Raw genomic sequence first — 19,772 nt, 5'->3', positions numbered from 1 at the left:
CTGAGGGCGGACGACCTTGTCCTTGCTCCTCAGCGTCCGAGCTCCCTCAACATTGACGTTGCATGCAAGAGAGAGGAGGCTCAAGAGCAACACTAACCAAACAAGCGACGACCACGACCACGACCACGACGATCTCTTCATCTCCACAGTAGCGTTGATGTTTCAGTTTCTGAGACTGATGAGCGAGGGTTTGCGGCCTCGTGAGTGTGTGTTTTGAGAGTGAGACGTGAGTAATTCGCTACCGAAGAAAGGACTTAACATGGCCCTTGCTTATATAGTGGTAGTACCTTGGCATTCTAATTCAAGTAAGAGATGGTATCTTGAAAATTGCTATGGTTGTGGTCCTTCTTTAAGAATACCGATGTTTCATTCATTTGGACATCTAGGGTTAGTGCCAATATTAATAAAACTTTCGTCTCTCAACTATATATTTCAAGGTGGGCCCAGGGAGGTTTATACATACACCTGGACAAAAGTTTTAGGCCTTGGTTAAATCACTTCCTTTGACATCTCAAGGAACAATGAGAAGCTGCATTTGCTTATTGCCATTAAGCAGCCTTGTTTGGCTAATAAATGCACAAATTACCCCTTGTTTTAGGATAAGGCTTTAGGGTTTAGTAGTACTCTTTGCTTTTTTACTGAGTTCTTGGGTTTCTCTAAAGTGGCAAAAGAAGAGGTTTATAAGGACCAAAAAAGGCTGGGACGATACTGAGATCGATTTGAAAAATCGATTGATTAGTGACGCGTCGAGGTGTAAGTGGTCCATTAAACAAGAAAAAAGATTGTACCAAAATCGAAGAACTCCTTATGATGGTCGAAAACTGAATGGCCCGGATGAATTTGGCTCCCCGGTAACAAATTGGATCGAGGGATGGGGTTTCTCGAGGTGCTTGGATGGGACCTTTGTTTCAAATGCGAAATTCGGTACTCTCTTGCATCGCATCACTAACTCCCGCACCTAGGATACTTGCACCTCCCACCTCCCAATCCCTTTATCAGCAAGGCTACATGTTTATTGGCACACGTTAATTTCGGTGAAATGTAACCATCTTGCTATATTATTTGGCCATCTTTGGTCGGAGAAATTTCTTCTAATCAGGCTTTAACTGGTTGATTAAAAGTATGAACGCCACCAGTATTCATGTTTTCAATTCATCCCAGCTGCAGTGCGACCCCCAAAAAAAATCATCCCCATTTGCCCCAAACCAAAACATGGCTCTTTAATTTTCATTTTGGGCAAATCTAGAAGTCTTTGATTTTACAGCACCTTATTCCATAGATTATTTTAGTTCTGTTCTTCTCACAAGCGATTGCTCAATATCACAAATGATGCAAATTGATAGTGACATCACTTGCTAATGAACCATTTGATTGTGGTAAAATATTTAAATAGTACACGCAATGCCTTCATCTAATAGCTTTAACTTTTAGAAGATTTGTCAATGATTCCACAAAATCTCACATGATATCAAAGAGTGAGAGGTTCTGAATTCAAATCTTTTTAGGCTATATTTACTTTCCCAATTAGATATTTTTATCTCTTATGTTTTGAGGTGACAGAAATTCTCTCAACACGAGTGAATATGAATTGTACTCACGACACCCCGGCCGCCTTTACGGTTTGGCCAACCACCTCAGCAGTACTGGCGACTTCGGATTGGGCGGCCGCAGTGGGTGGCGATGGACCCGAACTGCCACCCCACGTGGTGGCCAGAGGTTTTTCAATGTGCTGAGGTGTTTGGATTTAATGTGAGCCTGACCTAACCAAAATTTACGCAATCCCGCGTTTTCTATACTACCTCTCTCTCTCTGGAGTCGCAATTAATGCAAAATTGCTGTTTTCTTTGTCAGTGCCTCTCTCGGATTCCATCCAGGGAAAACTTTGACCTCCACGGGAATAGCAAGGAGCAGGCCAGGCTAGGCTAGGCTGCCCGAGCACATTGATTAATCCATCTGGCAAAGTACAAACGAGGTAGAAATGCAGATAGGCGACCTTCTCGTGATTTTTTAATCTCGAGTGTGCTCGGAAATTGACAAATCGGTTTATCTTTTCGATAATCCGGTAGTATGAGTGCAAGAAATCTGACTACATAGAGATCCATGGAACCTCCTATAAGTTTTATGAACCATTTATGTCCATGTCTTTGGACTACACAGGATCTCTTCGATGCATTTTTTTGAGATCTAAACGAGCGACCTTCAACTCATGAGCTAGAAATCGTCTAAAAATCCGAACCACCACCCCAATATAGGTTACATTTGGTCATCTGAATTTTTAGTTAGTAAAGGACTGGATAGGATGGGATATGATATTAAATTAATCGATTTTGCTACAATCTATCATTTTTCGATGAATCACAATATTAAAGTTAGATATTTTCACATCATGTCATATCCATTATTTCTTATGAATGGCATCTAAATGCAAAAGAACTTAAAAGTTGCACAAACACAAATGAAAAGAATCTCTCGCTACACTCTTGTCTACTTCATTTTTATTTGCTTTTTTTTTCCTTCTCTTTTTTATTTGTTTTTTTTTTTTTGGGTTTCTTTTTCCCCCTTCCATCATTCTCTAACAAAAATTTATTAAATATTAAAATACCTAAAATATGTAACAAACATAAGTGCTAAATATATGTCTATTTATATAATATATTTATACTATAAGATAGAAAGAACCCCGAATATATATAAAAAAAAAAGGAATAAATAAAAATGAAATTGTTTTTTTTTTTTTGTTATTTGGAATTTTTTAGAATTCAAATATTACTAATGTTCCATTTTAATTTAAATTGTATAGATTTAATAAATTTATTATTAGAGAAAACAAACTTTTATATTATAGACATTAGAAATGCTATCTAAATTAATCTACCTCCCTCATGGGATAAGTTTTTGTCCGAGCTATATCCCTCTTATATCCGACTCTATCCTGTTAGGGGCAGTCACCAAACAAAGTATCCTACCCTGAACTTTATCCTAACTCTACCACATGCAGCCTTAGATATTAACGTTTTATTACTACGGTCGTAGTGTGTTCGGGATGCATGTAATGAGAGAGAGTGTTGGCCGTGTAAAATCATCGTGGACTCTTTGGACAACGAGGGGAGCATCAAAATTTTCTCTCGAAGTTATGTCTTCATGCTTTGCTCCATATCCAATGGAACCTTATCCTTGTACCATCCATGTTACCACGTGAAGCCGGGAATCCCAGCAGATCATAAAAGTACGCATAAAACACAGTAATTGAATACAAAAGGAGTCTAGTACGTCCGGCGACCTGTGGTCGTCAACTCGAATTGTTGCCCTGCGCGAGAATTATCGGTCCGGTTGCACGAAGGAGCCGGGGGGCGCTTGGATGAGACCTGACGTCAGATCCCCCGAACAGCAAAAAAGAGGAAAGACGTGCGGGAAATTGTCTAAGAAATGTATAAGTATGTTGTATGCATGTCTAGGATTCTTCCTTCAAGTTGAGTCCCTTCGAGGATAGAACGGAAGACAACGCAAATGTTAGGCTAACTATGATTGCTTACACTCATATTGCGAGGAAAAGACTGTAGTTTTAGCTCTTGCTCAGCTATACAACGATTCATTTACAAGCGCCTACTCTGCATAAATTACGCATGTAGGCATTTCAACCCATTTTAGTGGAAGGACGTACTAGTTGTTCACAATCATTAGTTGGTAAGGGATTCAATGCAGCAGAAGATAATTAACTTGAATTTGGGACAACCATTCTAAATCTTAGTTAAAGACTGGATTTGTTATCTCGTGTTTGCTTTTCGTGAGAAAATACCAATCGAAGTGGAGGGTTTCAACAAACAACAAGGAGCTGGGCCAATTGCTAATCAAATGATATTGAGCATATTTCACATCTCTTCTCAATAAATGAGTGGGCTATTTCTTTGCAAAATTGTGCTGAATTTCATATGTGGTCATTTCACCAAGATCTATGGAGAGAAAATTTGATTTGGTTAGATAAAGTGTGGTTGGTGAATCAAGATCGGTTTTTAAGCAAAGTACAAAATGAATCATTAAATATTTGATATTATTCTGCAAGACCTAGATTCATAAAAAGCTTCATACAACGGGTACATGCAATATCAAATCACATTTACTAGTGACTGTGATTGTGATCACAATATGATTGGAGAATACAATACTACAATGATTAATGTAAGCATTCTTGTTGTTATAAAGGTAGAATCTTTTAAGTATTTATTTATTTACTTGTAGTGATCAAGTCATATTCGGGTCAGTTTCACATGCCAAACTAATTAGACCTCCATCATCCTGTCGAAAGGTAGCCATCTACGTTGAAACTAGGGGATTCGAGCCCGTAGTTATGCTTAGTCTTAATGAAACTTGAGATCATTTTGAGCTTTTTGAGACGCAAAATTTCATATGATTTCATCACCCGTTTGATAGATCTAGTCATATTATGATTATACGGTAGAATAATGCAACAACGGCTTATGTAAGCAAGCATTCTTATTGTTTTGGAGGGAGAATCTTTCTTTCTTTCTTTCTTTGTAGTGTTCAAATGATATCATGGGTCGGATTTCACATACCAAACTAATTCGACCTTCATAATCCTATCAAAAAACAGTTGTCTATGCCGATATTATGGGATTGACTCTATATTTATCCTCATTGACAATAAAATCCGAAATCATTTCGAGCTTTGTGAGATGCAAAATTTCATGAGATTTGATCACGCGACCACCCCTTGGGTCTATGTATAAAGGTACAATATCTAGTGGTAAGCAAGGTGCGAAAACTCTTTCACCCAACAAAAAATCATCAAATTTGACTAGAAGAGAAAAATCTTTAACAACACTAGAGTGGTGGCGTACCAAGAGAGAAATCCCAAAGCGTCCATCACAAAACGCCACGCGTAGAGCACCGATTGGCTGTCTAGCCCGCTAGCTGTGGTGCAAACTTCCAGGCCCCAAAGTCGGGAGAGGGTTGAGAGTTGTTCATTTTCCTTTTGTCGTTTCAATTTTTCTTTCAACCCAATCCATTAATGTACCATTCATGAGTTTATCAAAATGAAAATGAAAATTAAGACTAGTAATTGGAATACTAAGATATTATTGTCGGATGGTATGGTTGGTCCTAATTTCGACGATAGGTAATTAAATTTCAACATATACATTCTCTTCAAAAAAAAAAAGATAGAGATGTTAGATCATCGGTTAATCGCTAAATGAGTTGTACAAAAAATTAAACCCCCCCAAAAAAGCATCTTGGTGTTCAAGTCTATTTAAAGGTAGGAGTTCATAGCCTTGGAATCTAGCCTTTGAAAACATCAGTACTAGTTGTTGTAGAAGTCTACTAAGTTAAAATGGATGTTTCTAAAATTAGAGACAAATAGAGCAAAACTCCAAAAAGCATCCCAAGCCTGGTTGGTTAATTAGTATCAAAACAGACACAAAAGATAGTCAATATTAATATTTAGTAATCCCCTAATCACACATCTTGGTCTTGAATCAATAACAGACGTGGGCATACCTTGGTCTAGCCTTTGTAATCATCAGTAGCACAACCGTCTTACATTGACACCGACGTGAATAATTTTTAATAATTTCTTAACAAAACTATAAAAAGTCATTTTGTTTTTCTTCTTCTTTTTTTTCATGGTAGTCCAAAAAATTTTAAGTTTGTCAATGCAATCATAAACATTTTCACCCTTTACAAATTCAGTCCTATTAGCCGGAAATTCTTCGCCATTTTGCTTAGTTGGCCACATTACATGAGTTCTCTCTCACCAAGCCACTTCTTACAAAGAGGCTGGCGCGGAATTTATTTTCCTCGATCTTCATTATTCCATTATTCCATTGTACGTCCTTATATCTTAACAAAAATCGCTTTTTATTTTATCATAATACCATGATATAGACGAGAGACTGAAATTCTGTTGAAATCATTTTATATGAAATCGAAACATGATAAAGAATGTATATGAAACATGGGTCATTTCATGTTGGCAATAATAGCTTCAACTCTGAATCGTTTACTTATTTACTTTTTTTATCTTATAATAATACATTAAGATAAGGTTGTATTATTGTTCGGATTTTTCTCATACTCCATTTTAACATTTGGTAAAATGTATACAGATGACATATGGGAGGATGGAATTGACATGGCGAAACAGGAAAAAATGGGAGTTGAAAAAAAATGAAATTAGGAAATTCCGGTTTGAAAACCCCAAGAAAGATCGGGTCCACCGGGTAGCAAAATGAATACAAGCGAGGCCCGAAAGTCTTGGGCCCGACCCGATTGAATGTATTGACTCCTTTATCACTTGGGCTCAGTCTTCAGCGTATGCTTGGTGATCTTGAGTACTAGTACAGCTAACTAGGACAAGGCCGACACATGATTTGATCCGTTTGTTTTGCAAAAAATAAATTAATTAAAAAGCATTCTCCTAAAAATAATCATCTTGTATCACTTGAAATAATTAATCGATAAATGATTTTTCATTATTGATAAAAATTGAAGTATCTAAACATTTTCGTGGACAGAAAAAATAATTTTCCGTTCTTTTCATTTTTTATAGATACAATTTTTAATTAATTCAAAGAAGATTTTTGGCTCGAAATGGATGAACGCTGGTCCAGGCTCTTAAGACAAAATTAGTCGGGAGGGTGTGACTGGGATTCAACGTACATGTTCTACCTATTTAGCGCACAAAAAAAAAAAAACCGACAAATTGCCTAATCGGATAGCTTAATATGGTAGTAAAATGCATAAGGTCCCTTAGTAACGATGTCGAGGAAAATTGCAACGCACGCACGTGCTAAAAGAAGTAAAATGAACTTTAGACAATACGAATTCAAACCGATTGGTCAAAAGGCGGGTTTGGGTTGGCTAGATTTGGAGGAGTTTTGTTCAATGACCACCGGTATGAACATACACAAGGCCAGGTGAATGAGTGCCTTCGCGGCACTTATTAGGCATACTCGACAAAAATGTCTCGGTTTGCAAATTATAGATTACCCGTGAAAACGGTAAAAATGATGTAGTGAAAAATCTGAAATTCCTTTTCATCGATTGCTTAACGAGCGTCGGGAGCATCCGTCCGTCGACAGAAATTCTCGAATAAATCTAGGTTAAGACATAATCTACTATGGTGAATGTGGTACGTACCAGCAAGGCAGCGAGTGATTTTGTAAATACACCTAGCATTTTTCTGCACTATATATGTATATAAATCTTTATATAAATCTTTTTTTTTTTTTTTGTCTCCCCTCAATCCCGAACAGACCCCAGGGGGAGACATTCCGTACGATAGAGTCAACGTCCGTGTCAGCCTTTCATCGCAACAAATGCCAAGTGCCAACCCCGTTGTGTACGAAACCTGCCACTCACCACACACAACGCCACACCCCCAGGGCCGGCACTCGCCCGCGCGTACCCCGACCGTCCCCTACTCGCTCATCGCTTCCGCCACGTGTCGGAGCGGGTCCCGAGTTCGCAGTTCGTTCGTGCGCGCTGGGGGGGAAGGGCAGGTGCGTAAAAATCGGGCCGGGGCCGAGGCCGGCGCGTGGGAGCGAGCGCGTTGTGATGCCGCAGAAAAGGGTGGGTCCGGGTCGTCGGGGCCGTCTGATGATGGACGAACCGAATTGATACCGTCGTACGTTGGAGATACGACCCATCTCTTCCTCTGTCTTTTTCTGGCCCTTTTCTCACAAGTCCATGTGCTTCTCCTTTGTTTGATGGGGAAACAAGAAACCTGAATGAAAAGAAAAAAAAAATTTTGACTTTGCCACTGAAAAATCAAAATTGATCCTCCGCATGATCGCACCTCCCGAGGTTTTTTTGGTCTTTTAGAGACCCGTTTTATTTCGCGGGGAGCTTGACTCTTTGAAAAATAGTTTTCGAAAAGTCATTTTCCAGACAAATGACGATACTTTTTTAATGATTGACTGAAATATGAAAATAAAATGAAAGTTAATTTTTATCGCTTGGAACGAAAAAGTTGCTTTTATTTTCTAAAATGACATGCACTATTCTTGGAGTAGTTAGGCCCTAGCACTGGGCTCCTAGACCCAACCATGAGCCCAGCTTTGAAGGACTTGGGCTTATTGGACTCGGGCGCCAACAACCTTGGGGGACCGGGCCCAGCTGTCGAGCTACCCAAGCCCAGCTGTGGGGCCTCTCGAGCCCAGCCACTGCGACTTGAGCACGGACCCCGGCACGAGCTTCGGTAATTTGGACCTAAGAGCCGAATACCCGAGCATTGCCTTTGTGGACTTGGGCACGGTCTCTATGGACCTTGGGCACACCTCGATAGACCCAAGCGCAAGTGTCGGTGACTTGGATACATAAATTGGAGATCCAAGCACGGCCGCCAAGGACTCAAGCACGAAAATGGGGACTTAGGTTTTAGGCCCGACCTCAAGAGACTTGGGTTCAACCTTCATGTACCCGAACCCGACCGTTGAGAAATTAGGTCCGACGTCGATGGACTAGTGCCCAAGAGCCAATTACTTAGGGCCAAGAGTTGGGTAACGCAACCATGATTTTCGGGCTCCCAGGCATGAGCACCGAGATCCCACACACAAACACTAGCGTCTTGGTCCCGGCCTTGAAGGATTTGGGGCCAAACCCTTGTGGGACGAAACCCCACCACGATGGACTCGGGCTTGGGCACTGGTGGCTTAAGCGGGAGAGTCGGGCACCTATGTACGGCTGCCAGTATCCTAGCATAGGCATCGGTGTCTTGAGCACACGGGTGCCGGTATCTTGGCATAGGCATCGGTGTCTCAAGCTTGGCCTCCGGAGACTTGGGCGCAGCCTCTAGGACACAAGTCCGACCATCAAGAATCCTAACATTGGTATCGTGGTTCCCGTGCCCAAGCACCGAGATCTATGTCTAATGGTATTTTAGAGAAGGATTTCTAATTTTTAAAAGAGAAAATCATTTTTCCTTAATTCAAGCCTAGTGTTTTCTTTGACTATGACAGATTCTCCTTGATTCATTTTCCTAAACGATTCAAAGTTCGAAAAATGAGGAAAAAGAAAATTTTTCTCAAAAGAAATGGTACCTTAATCTCATTGATCTGATCATGCTTTTGCAACATTCATTCATAGTCAGTCTTAGTTTCTCACAAACGGAAGCTCAATTTTTCGTTGTGAATTAATCATCTTGAAGCATGAAGATGTACGCTATTTGCAAATTAATCATACATGTTACTCTCTATTTTATTTTTACGGTGATTATCATATTCTTTTGACCTGACATAGGCAATCTAATTTCATCAACTTTTGAATTTCAATAGGTGGAGAAACATTCCCAAAGGTTTAGTGGAAGTAATGAGAGAAAGCACGGCATATATGATATGATTCTAAAGGATAAACTGGATATGTAGAAGCGCAATTCAAATTCGGAGTTATGGTCCCACCATAAATTATTCTATAAACTTTTCTAATCGATGGGTCTCATGTGTCTACCATTTCACCATCAAGGAATTTGTACGGTTTACATTCTTTGGCTCTACCCATGACGGGAAAGGCACTCTGTTGGGACACTAACAGACAGAAGGAAAGAATTTTCCAAATATTCTATATCAATTTCTCTATGAAATCAAAATAGTTACCTTTCCTTAAATTTTTATTTCTACAAGCTTGCAATGCAATCTGTCCATTGACAAGAAGGGGATCACTTAGATCTCTAGAGAGATAATGTGAGCCCTAAGGAAAAGGAAAATGACTAAAGCAACTTTTGTTAGGATTCGACGCACAATCACAACAAAATAAAGCATAAAAGCGAGAAAAAAATCGAGACACAAGATTTTTTCCGGTTCATCCTTAAATTAGAGCTACGTCCGGAAGATAATTCCACTATGATTAGCACCCCGCACCTCTTATTTCATCCCTCAATTGCAAGAGAAAGAGATATTATCAAATCGGTTCTTCACGCTCTTCGTGTTTTTTGGGCAAGTGTCTTTATTCTTCACAATTCAGTTTTATCTCGTATTAAGCAAATCCTCAGGAATTTCTTTAGAAAGGCTTAGGCTTGGGTGTTGGTGGCGCTAAAGTTTCTTGGGACGATGATTGCCTCCCTAAGGAGGAAGGTGGTCTTGGGATTTGCAGGCTTTTTTATTGCAACGGGGGCTATGCTTAAGCATATTTGGATCCTCTTTACCAATAAGGATTCCTTATGGTGTAAAAGGATTCATACAACTTTCCTAAAAAACAGGAATTTCTGGGTCGCCACTAAACCGACCTTTTTGTTCTTAGGCTTAGAAGAAAATCCTTGAACCATTTCTTTCTGGTTCAACTTCTAGCACCAGAGATGGTCTCTTTACAAGCTTTTCTCTAATATGGATATTTATCGCTCTGGTATTTCTTGGAAGGCTATCGTATTTGAGTTGTTCTCCGCAACTCCTAACCCTTCTCAGCTAACGGCCACCGTTGGCTCTTGGTCAGAGCCTCTTCCATCTCTTGTTCCCGAGAGTAGTGATGATTTTTTATGACTTAGTCATCCTTCAGAAGTCTTTTCCATTGTTGTGGCTTGGGACCTTAGTTCGCTGCAAAGGGCAGCTTGTGCCGTGGTACTCTTTTATTTGGGATCACTATATCGCTCATCGGCACTCTTTTCATCTTTGGCTTATCACTCTTCATAGACTGCCAACTCAGGCTATCCTGCTCAACTAACATAGAATTTCGGATAGTGTGTGTGCCTTCTGTGGTTGCCTTCCGGATTCTATCGACCACATTGTCTTTGGCTGCTGCATCATTGGTGCCCTTGCTCTTTTTGGGGCCACCAAATGCAATATGGCTTGGCAAAATCTTCCTTGACGTGACAATTTTCAGTGGGCTATGCAGCATATCCGTAGCCAACATTTTTATCAGATTATTGCTCGGTTTTCTTTTGGTGCATTGTATTATATGATTTGGACCGAAAGAAATCACATTCTCTTTCTCAATAAGAGGCTTTTCTTGCTAGCTCTTAGGAAGCACCTCGAGAAGGTTGCTAGGGACAAGGCTTTGACATTTAAATATGTGAACGACTCCCCTAGAAACCGGTGGATGCAAGGCAGCTCAAGCATCACTCCATCAGTTTTTGACTAATTTTCGGCCGCTATTTTTCGGCCTAGCTTGTCTTTATTTATAGGCCGATTATTCTAGCCTTTTGATTTCCTTGTGTATTTCTCTATTAGGGCTATACCCCTTTTCTTTGTGTTTTCATCCAGGCCACCCTTGCACTTGTAGTGACACTTTGTGGTGCGTGGTCGGGTTTCATTTTGTTTTTCACACTTTGATTGGTTAATAAATTTCTTACCTTACCAAAAAAAAAAAAAAGGTTTTAAGATGTATGAGTCGGGGATGAATTTGGGTTTTTAAATTCGTAAAACGAGCTACAAGTCATGAAAAAGGAAAATAATTTATTTGAAATTCATGGCGAAAAGGGGTGAGGATGTGTTCATCTTTCAATAATAATAATAATAGTAAATTTATTATTATTATTATTATTATTATTATTATTATTATTATTCGCCGGCACTAATCCGTGAGATCAACAGAGTACTTTATGAGTTCGGAGTTTGCCTATCTAACTCGGGCCATACTCGTTCAACTATATTAGAAGATAAAAAGAACATATCATTTACTTATTAAATCGCCACACCCTTTGACATTTTTTGTAGCCATCAATGTTGTAGCAAAATTCAAACCACATAATTTTTTTATGCGGTTTCCTTTATTTTTTTGTCGGAATAATAACTTCCATTCGTTAACGAGTTTGAGCAAGCATAGGTTCGGCTTCGGAACATCAAAGAGCCCAAAAAGTTATAAAATCCAATTAGATGGGAGACTTTTTCCTACGATGGATTTTGGCAACCCAATCTACCACCTTATTCGATTATTGGTTGCAATGGGCCACTTAAAGGTCCGGAAAGAATCTTAACTGGGCTTGGGCTTCTTCGAGAAGCAGGCGCACCTCCCACGAAGACCGATCCGTGGTGGAGAAGCTTCTTATCATATCGGAGTGATCCGAGTGCGACCCCTGGCTTCGCTTCAAAGTGCGATTTGAAAGTGTTATGTAGGGTTTCCAACAGAGCTAGGGCTCGATCTTTTCTATGTCATAGGGGGGGGATCCTGGTCTCCGTTTGCGCAATCGAGGAAGCCTTGACGGAGTTGTCACGGCATACACATGCTATGGCGCCTTCGTTTTTCCCCTTCCGGGTAAATTAATTACCATTTTCTTTGGCCGAGTCGGTAAATTAATCGAGTGTCACAAGGCCCATGTAGCTTTTTAGGATCACAAAAATTCTTTCATGCCCCCAATGTTTTTAGAGTGCATCAAATTATCTTAAGCTCGGCCCGGCTCCGCCGGTTCGTCCGATTCATATTGGTTGCCAGGTCGCCCCGCATCCTTCCTGCCAGACTCGACGGAACTGAACCCGCGCACGAGGAATCGCCATGTTCGACAGATAAGGAAAGAAGAAGATAGGTGTGACCTATTCTTCCCCCGTTGCGAAGATGCATCCGAAGGGTCAAATCCGAGAAAGTCTGGGATTGTTAAGAGGATGGAATCAACGATGTTGAGAGCTTGAGGAAGAAAGACAGAGAGAGAGTGACGGTGATATCTCAATCACGTTGCTTCCTTACATCCGGAGAGGAGACAGCGCGAGCCAACTCTCTCCTCCTCGATGTCCTCAGCAAACGTTTGCAACATGTGGCCCGGAAACATCCCACAAACAGACAAAAAACAACATGCCTTGTCTTCTACCGATCCTCTCACGTCACTTCGAACCGGGCTTAATTTCCTAAAAAATGCCCTCCAATCCAAATACTGTCCTGATTATTATTATTTTTTCTCTTATAAAAAGCAAAAGCTTCCGCTGTAGGACCGACTCTGTCCTCGAATCCAAAAATCGCCATCGATTTCTTCGAAATCATCAATACCGGCATTGATTAAGAACATTCGGTATCAGAGAACTCGCATTTTCATCAGCATTTTCACTTCGGTACAGTACAACGATAGCCTCCCGATATTGATAATTAGGAAAAAAACCGATATCATGGGGAAAATTTGGAATTGGCTTGAAATTTTGTAAATATTTTTTAGACACAAAAAAAAAAAGTTCGAAGAAGAATTGAAATTGGATCTAGAGCTCGAGGATTTTGAAGGAATTAGGCTCCTTTGAAAAAGCAATTTAGAAATACATGTTCCAAATAATCTATCTCCTGAACATTTGGTTACTACGCTATGATGCTCAAGCTCAAGCTTGATTAGATTCGCAAGCTCAGTGTACGAAATTCGACTCTGACTCAGATCGAACATCGAGCTCGAGCTCGACCCTACAAGAAAAGAGTAATTCTCGGACATAGCTCGGTCCGAGCTCGACTCGAGTACAGTCCGAGTCATAAGCGAGCTCGAGCTCGAGCTCATTGCAGAGAGAGAGAGAGAGAGAGAGAGAGAGAGGGAGAGACAGACAGACATAAGAAACAATAATTTAGATGCTTCACTTGAAGTCTACAACGATGCCCATCTTGGGCTGCACATGAACTTTCCACCATGAACGTGGAAGACACAGAGAGCTTGAGATTCTTGTGATAACCTAAACATTAACGATCAATCCCTCAAGAATATGCGTACTAACATATAAGTGCCAACAAAGAGGGAGCCGTCATCAGAGGGTCCGAGAGAGCCCTAAAATCACTTCTGTCATCCGCTGGAGAAGAAGAGAGAACACGAGGGCGACGACGCCGACGAAGACGACGAAGGCTGGTACCCCCGATGGTTCTGCCGGAAACAGTCCAGCGACATCCTCGGTGGGGACATCGCCACGGTGACCGACGAAGCCGACTGCGTTCCCGAGTCTGGCGGCGATCCTGCTATATCGACAAGAGCAAAACCATACATCCAAAGAAGGATTTGACAATGTCCTCTTATCTGAGAATGCAGCAAATTTACAAACTACGTGGTACAAACAAGCATCCAAACTCTCCATTTCACATTACGCTGAACCTGTATTAAAATTTGAGGCATAGAGACTTTCGATTGTATGGTTTAAAGGATCCAACTCTCGGTCTCAATTTGTTCGAGGGCCAAGCTAAAGGGGAAGACAATGCTGAGGGCTTAAAAAACTCACTTGCTGGGTTATCGTAGGGAGAGCTCCGGCCGCTCTCTTGCTGCGCCTTGGTCGGGTTCTCGCGGTTCGGCTGCTGATGAGATTTCCGCCGGCGGCGGTTATGGTCGGCCAGCCGTTTCCGGCAGCTGCGCTTCCCGTTGTCGAACTCCCCGAGGAGATGAAACCTGCAACACGAGAGAGAGATTCTCGTTGCTGTACTCGTCAGTACATGGTACAAACTAAGACTCCATAGAGAGCGAACTCGAATCAAACGGTAACTTCAAAATTTCCCAATAATTAATTCTGCAATTCGAACAAAAAAAAAAACACAGACAAACAGAAGTAATTAATAAATGGACGGTCGGGGAAGGCTTCTATATTAAGCAAGGCCAGAAAGCCAGTACGAGACATTTCCGGACGCAAATGCCCCTCGGGATCGCCCCCCCCTTTGTACGAGCCCAGCCCTCCAATCATTTGCCGCTGGAAGCTTTCCCCCCAGGGGCATTTCCGTCTTTCCGCGTTGCCGGAGACAAATTACGTGATTATATGCTCATAATGATTCCTCTCGATCGTTTGACCATTGTTGGTCGCCCCCGAAGTCAACTCAACTCGCCCAGGAGCAATGAGAGAGAACTAAATTCTTGTCGAAGAGTGTTTCGCGATTTGATCATCGTGAACAGAATGCGATGGCTTTCGTTTTGATAAAGATCGATCCTTTGCAAAGGAAAATCGAAAGAAAGCGAGGGAGTTTACCTGCTGCACTGTTGGCAGAATCGCTGGGTCAAGCCGCCGGCGATGACGGCGGCGGCCTTGGAGTGGAACTCGCACACCTTGTGCCTCCGGTGGTAGTGCTTGGCGTGGGTCAGGTCGGCGTTACACCCCTCGGCCTGGCAGCGGGGCGCGTTACCCGCCGACCCGCCTCCCTCCCCGGCCGCACTCCCGGCCGACGAGCGCCGGTAGAGCCGGCTCACGAAGTCGTCCTCCACCGCCACCGAGGACGCGAAGTACGTCCGCCCCCCCAAATTCAGCCCTATCCTCGCGGCCGCAAACTCTGCCGCGGGCGACGGCCGGGCCCCCGCGGTGTCCTCGCTCTTCGGCACCATCAGGAACCCTCCACCGTTTCCTCCGCCTCCAAAGCAGTCGACGGCGAAGGGGCTGGCGGGAGGCGGGTACGACGCGCCAAATCCGCGGGGGTCGAAGAGGGGGTGGGCATTGTGGTTGTGGGTGGTGGCGATGGGGGGTTGCTGGGGATGGGGAGGAGCGAAGGATGAGAAGGCGGCGGGGTTGGAGAGAACGTGAGGAGCGGCGGCGCTGGTGTTGGGGAAGGACTGGTGAGGTGAGATCGGGTAGTGGTCAAGCATGATGGGGTGATGGTGGTGGTGGTGGTGGGTCTGGGTCGGGTCATGTGTCGGGTCGTCGGAGGAGATCAGAATCTGAGATGGGTTCGCGCCTAGACCCCACTCGTACTCCAGCATTATCGCGGATGCTCCTCCCCCTCCCTGCGGTGGAAGCTCCTTCAGCTGACAAAAGAGGAGACAAAAAAAAAAATGGAAACTTTTTTGGTGGGGGTGTCTCAGCTTTTAGGCCAAGATCATCATTGGAGGTTTACAAAAATTGAGAATTTTGTTGGGTTGGTTTTGTTGGTGCGAGGATTGAGTGGCTTTTGGGAACATGTCGGGGGTTTTCGAGAAGAAGCTATCAAATAAAAAAAAAGGCGAATTTTCTTTTTCTAGGGTTTTGGTGGGACGAGAAAGAGAGCGACAGAGAGTTGCAGAAGATGATTCGGAGCCCTAACTTGCCATTTTGCAGAGTCTTGGCTCTCTTCGTCTCTCTTCTACGCACTCAAATGGCGTGTTCTTTACGTCTCTCTCTCTCTCTCTCTAAGCTCGGTTTCAGTGGGTGCGAGCCTGAGCTGAGGGAGGAAAGAGAGGAAGAGGGAACTGCGAGGGGTCAGCTTTCCTTCTCTCCATCGCGAGGTGGAGTGTGAAATCTGTAGGGAGGGGGGAGAGAGAGAGAGTGTTTGTGGAGGCGAGGGTGGAATGACGAGGATGCCCCCGCGAAAGCAACGTATTTGCTTGTGGGCAGCCACTGAAACAGCTCCATCCAATGGAATTCAGTGAAAGGAAAGAGAGAGTTAAAAAGTGAAAACTGCAGAAAGCGCATGGGAAAGCAGTAAAACTGAGTGAAGGGAGAGACTCGAGCCCCCGATCGATCGCAGCCGTCGAATCATGCGAGTCCCATTCCACGACACCGACGATCGCGATCGCATCCCGGTTCGTGGGTCGGCGGGCCTTTCCGGCGAAGGACGGGGTGGGGGGGGAGCGGATCGGGTGCGGGGAGTCCCACGAAAGTGGGAAGCACAGAACCGTGTGGGTTTGTCGCGGGACTTCAATGCGCGCCCAATCAGAAGCAGCAGCAGCAGCAAGCCCCGGTTCTTTGCCTCCGCCTCATTCAATGCGGCTGGGCCCCATCCCCCCCCGATCGTGGGCCCCCACCTCTCCACATATATCGCAGTTTCGTTTCCCATGTTAAAACCTCGTGTGAATAGTGTCACGATAAGGAATCTGAGACATGAAGATCTTTCATCAGTATTCGAGGTGCGACATCGATACGGTCGCGAATTTCAGACTCGGATGTGAACATTATTAACCCGGCAATTCATGTTGCAAGGTTAAAATGAATACCGCCGCGATGCCGACGGTACGATGTCAATGACGGTACGATGTCGATGATAATGTATCTGGCGTTGTCGATTTCTCAACGAATGAGGAATCCATAAAATGCCATGTTCGCGCGCTCTGACCTCCTTCGATGAAATAGGCAGGCGGTCGTACTTCTTCCCTGATTCGACATTGGATCTTGATCGACAATGAAGATGGCGAGGGGGGCGCGACACGACAGCAAGTGCTTGTTACTAGTGCATGACTTGACGTGTAATTTGCTCGGTTAAAAGTTGTAATCAACATGAACTTTTAATACCAATTATTGTTGGTAGTTATTCCATACATTTTATCCTAGAGTGAGATAACAAAAAATGGGAATCGGGTGAAAATGGGGAAATTTCATTTTGATGGGTCGTAATCATACCAGAGAGAACGCATAATAGATCTTAAAGAAAACAATCAAATCCGTGAAAATCTCATGTCCAAATCCTAATCATGGGCCAAACAAATCATATCTAGTGGCTTAATGTGATTGATAAAAACATTCCAAATCGCAAACCGCAAAATTGGCAAAACATCATCAGATACACCTACCCAACTTTATGTGTCGTGTCATATTCTACCGGACTTTCCGGTGGCAAGTAATAAGGACAAAGGAGATGTGCTACGTAACTAGGAACTTATGGGAAATGACCAATCAAAAATCACTTTGTGGTATCTTGGGGCGTTATAAAAAATTATCAGAATATCTGACCCAAAAGTTTGAACTAATAGATGAAAGGAGATCGCATGTATGAATTAAGTGTATAAAGTCCGTAGACAAACGACGGGAGATACTTTAACACCCCTATAACCAGACACACAAAAAAAAAATTGGGATAGATTCTAATACCTTGTTATAATGACAAACTTAAGCTAATCGGTAGAGGGTGATCACATGTATATAAGAGCGTATCACCACCCGTAGACAAGCGACGTCAGATACTTTAGTTTGGCACTATTATTAGAAAGTCCAACTTAAATCCAATAGATGGAAGGAAACTGCATATATGTAGAGAAATTATATTTCCCATTGTCAAGTGATTTGAAATATTTCCACAATTATGTTGGTCATAGTAGTTGACTATATATGTTCACAAGTATCGGAAGAAATGAGAAAGGACATGCAATGTGTATTTACTATAAGCACTCACAAGGTGCACATAGCTATGTCCGAAAAATTAAAAAACATATGGCAATTATGTTAATTCGGTCCTAAATATTTTTCTTTTTACCATTGAGTTGTAAATAGTTTGCTTTTGTGTCGGTTCAGTCTATCCATTCAATTTTGGCTCAAAAATGCTAATTGTCCGAAGCGATGCTGCCAACTCTTTTTCTTTTTCTTTTTTCTTTTTTTCCCTTCCCTTTTCTTTTTCTTTTTCTCCCCTTCCCTTCACCCTTCTTCCTCTAGCCAATCGCCGATGTTGGCTAGAGATAAGGGCCAACAAGGTGGGCGTCGTCGGCCGCCGGCCAAGGCAAGCCTCACCGTCATCGGGTTGAGGTCAACCTTGTTAGCCCTTACCTCTAGCCGGTCGTCAAGGTCCGATGATTGGCTAGAGGAAGAAGGGAAGAAAAAAGAGAAAGAAAAATAAAATAAAATAAAAAAATAAAATATTGTAATATTATAAAAATTTATTCACGCCAACGCCAGCCACATCACGTAGGATGAGCGACGTCCACATCGATTATTTCTTACCCAAATCACCAGACGGATCGAATGCAAAAATGTTTATGACTTAATTGACCGAAAAGAATTTATAACTAAATTGGCATAATTGCGATAGATTTAAGACTTTTTGGGTAATTTTTTTTGGCTATATCTGTATAATTACTTTCAAGTACCAGTTATTAACATCATTTAAGGCATGTGTTAATGAGGATTTCTTCTATATTAGAGTCATTTGATATGGTGCTCGCCAATCTTTGCCACGCGAGAAATTGGACTTCCTCCATTTCCTGACGTCCCACGTGGCTATAAAAAATATAATTGAAGTAATTTATGAAGCGCTATAAAAAATATAATTGAAGTAATTTATGAAGCGCGATATATAATATATATATTGGTGGCGTTCGTACTCAAAATAATTTTCAGTAAATGCGAAGACTATTTTTTCACACCACATATCATGACATGGGAATACAACTTGATTCTAGGCCTATATTTATTTCACGAAAAAAAAATAATTTAAATAATATTTTTTAAGCATAATCGGTTATATCTTTTACAAAGTGAATTAACAAAAATTATTTTTATCATTTACAAAAAAAAAAGGGACATAAATTGTTGGTGATAACAAAAATATTTTTTATTAATTAATTATTTTAATCGATAAAGGTGATTATTTTTTGAAAAATATTTTAAAATTTTATTTTTTTGCAAGACAAACAGAATCTAGGATGACATTAGTGACTTCGAGTTAGTGCTACTGGAAATATGTAGGACAGCAAAATGAAGTCAATCCAAGCTACAAATCCGGACATGCACGTTCCTTCGTGAGCGATAAGTTGCAAGATAAGGATGATGGGTCTCTTTAGGATAACATTCTTGTACTTAGGTTGTAAATTTCATGCTATGTTTTTTTGGTCTCTAACTCAATATGTTGAATTCAACCCAAGAAAAAACATCAACTAAGGTGGGATAAGAACAGCAAGAGTGCCATAACTTTTGTGAGATGCTCATTTAAGTGCCATAACTTTTTTTTTTGCTCACTTAAGTGCCACAAATTGGAAAAATCGATTACTTAAGTGTCACAGATGATTTGCCTCACCTAAAAAACCGATAAGGATGCTGGAAAATCTAACATGGACAACTTTTGTTTGTTTGTTGTTATTATTTTTCTTTTCCTTTTTTTCATGTGGTGGCGAGGGTCACCAGCGACACTTCACCAATTGGAAAGGCCTCACGCAACCTGGGCGAGGGTCGCTTCGCTCGTAGCCGAAAGGGCTGCCAAGGCTTGGTCAACGCCATCGTGACAGCATG

General features: G+C 41.9%; 1 protein-coding gene across 1 annotated transcript; it reads right to left on the bottom strand.

The window, feature by feature from the left end:
- Nucleotides 1-13,460: 13,460 nt before the first annotated feature.
- LOC115727415 (squamosa promoter-binding-like protein 8) lies at nt 13,461-15,966 on the bottom strand. The gene is made up of 4 exons (XM_030657633.2): nt 14,844-15,966; nt 14,112-14,275; nt 13,602-13,851; nt 13,461-13,561 (listed from the first exon to the last, which is right to left on the bottom strand). Exons 1-3 carry the CDS (start codon nt 15,563-15,565, stop codon nt 13,685-13,687), a joined length of 1,053 nt encoding a protein of 350 aa, XP_030513493.1. The 5' UTR covers nt 15,566-15,966; the 3' UTR covers nt 13,461-13,561; nt 13,602-13,684.
- Between the last annotated feature and the right edge of the window lie 3,806 nt (nt 15,967-19,772).

This window comes from Rhodamnia argentea, chromosome 3 (assembly GCF_020921035.1).
Source record: "Rhodamnia argentea isolate NSW1041297 chromosome 3, ASM2092103v1, whole genome shotgun sequence".
Classification (NCBI taxonomy): Eukaryota; Viridiplantae; Streptophyta; class Magnoliopsida; order Myrtales; family Myrtaceae; genus Rhodamnia; species Rhodamnia argentea.
The sequence above is the reverse complement of the archived record's forward strand: the minus strand, read 5'-3'. Positions and strand labels throughout refer to the sequence as shown.

Excerpts from the sequence above, each read along its gene's own strand:
- LOC115727415 (XM_030657633.2), bottom strand. The coding sequence starts at position 15,565 with ATGCTGGAGTACGAGTGGGGTCTAGGCGCGAACCCATCTCAGATTCTG. Across the intron at positions 14,276-14,843 it reads TTCTGCCAACAGTGCAGCAG|GTTTCATCTCCTCGGGGAGT; the intron begins GTAAACTCCCTC and ends CTCGTGTTGCAG. Across the intron at positions 13,852-14,111 it reads TCCCTACGATAACCCAGCAA|GATCGCCGCCAGACTCGGGA; the intron begins GTGAGTTTTTTA and ends TCGATATAGCAG.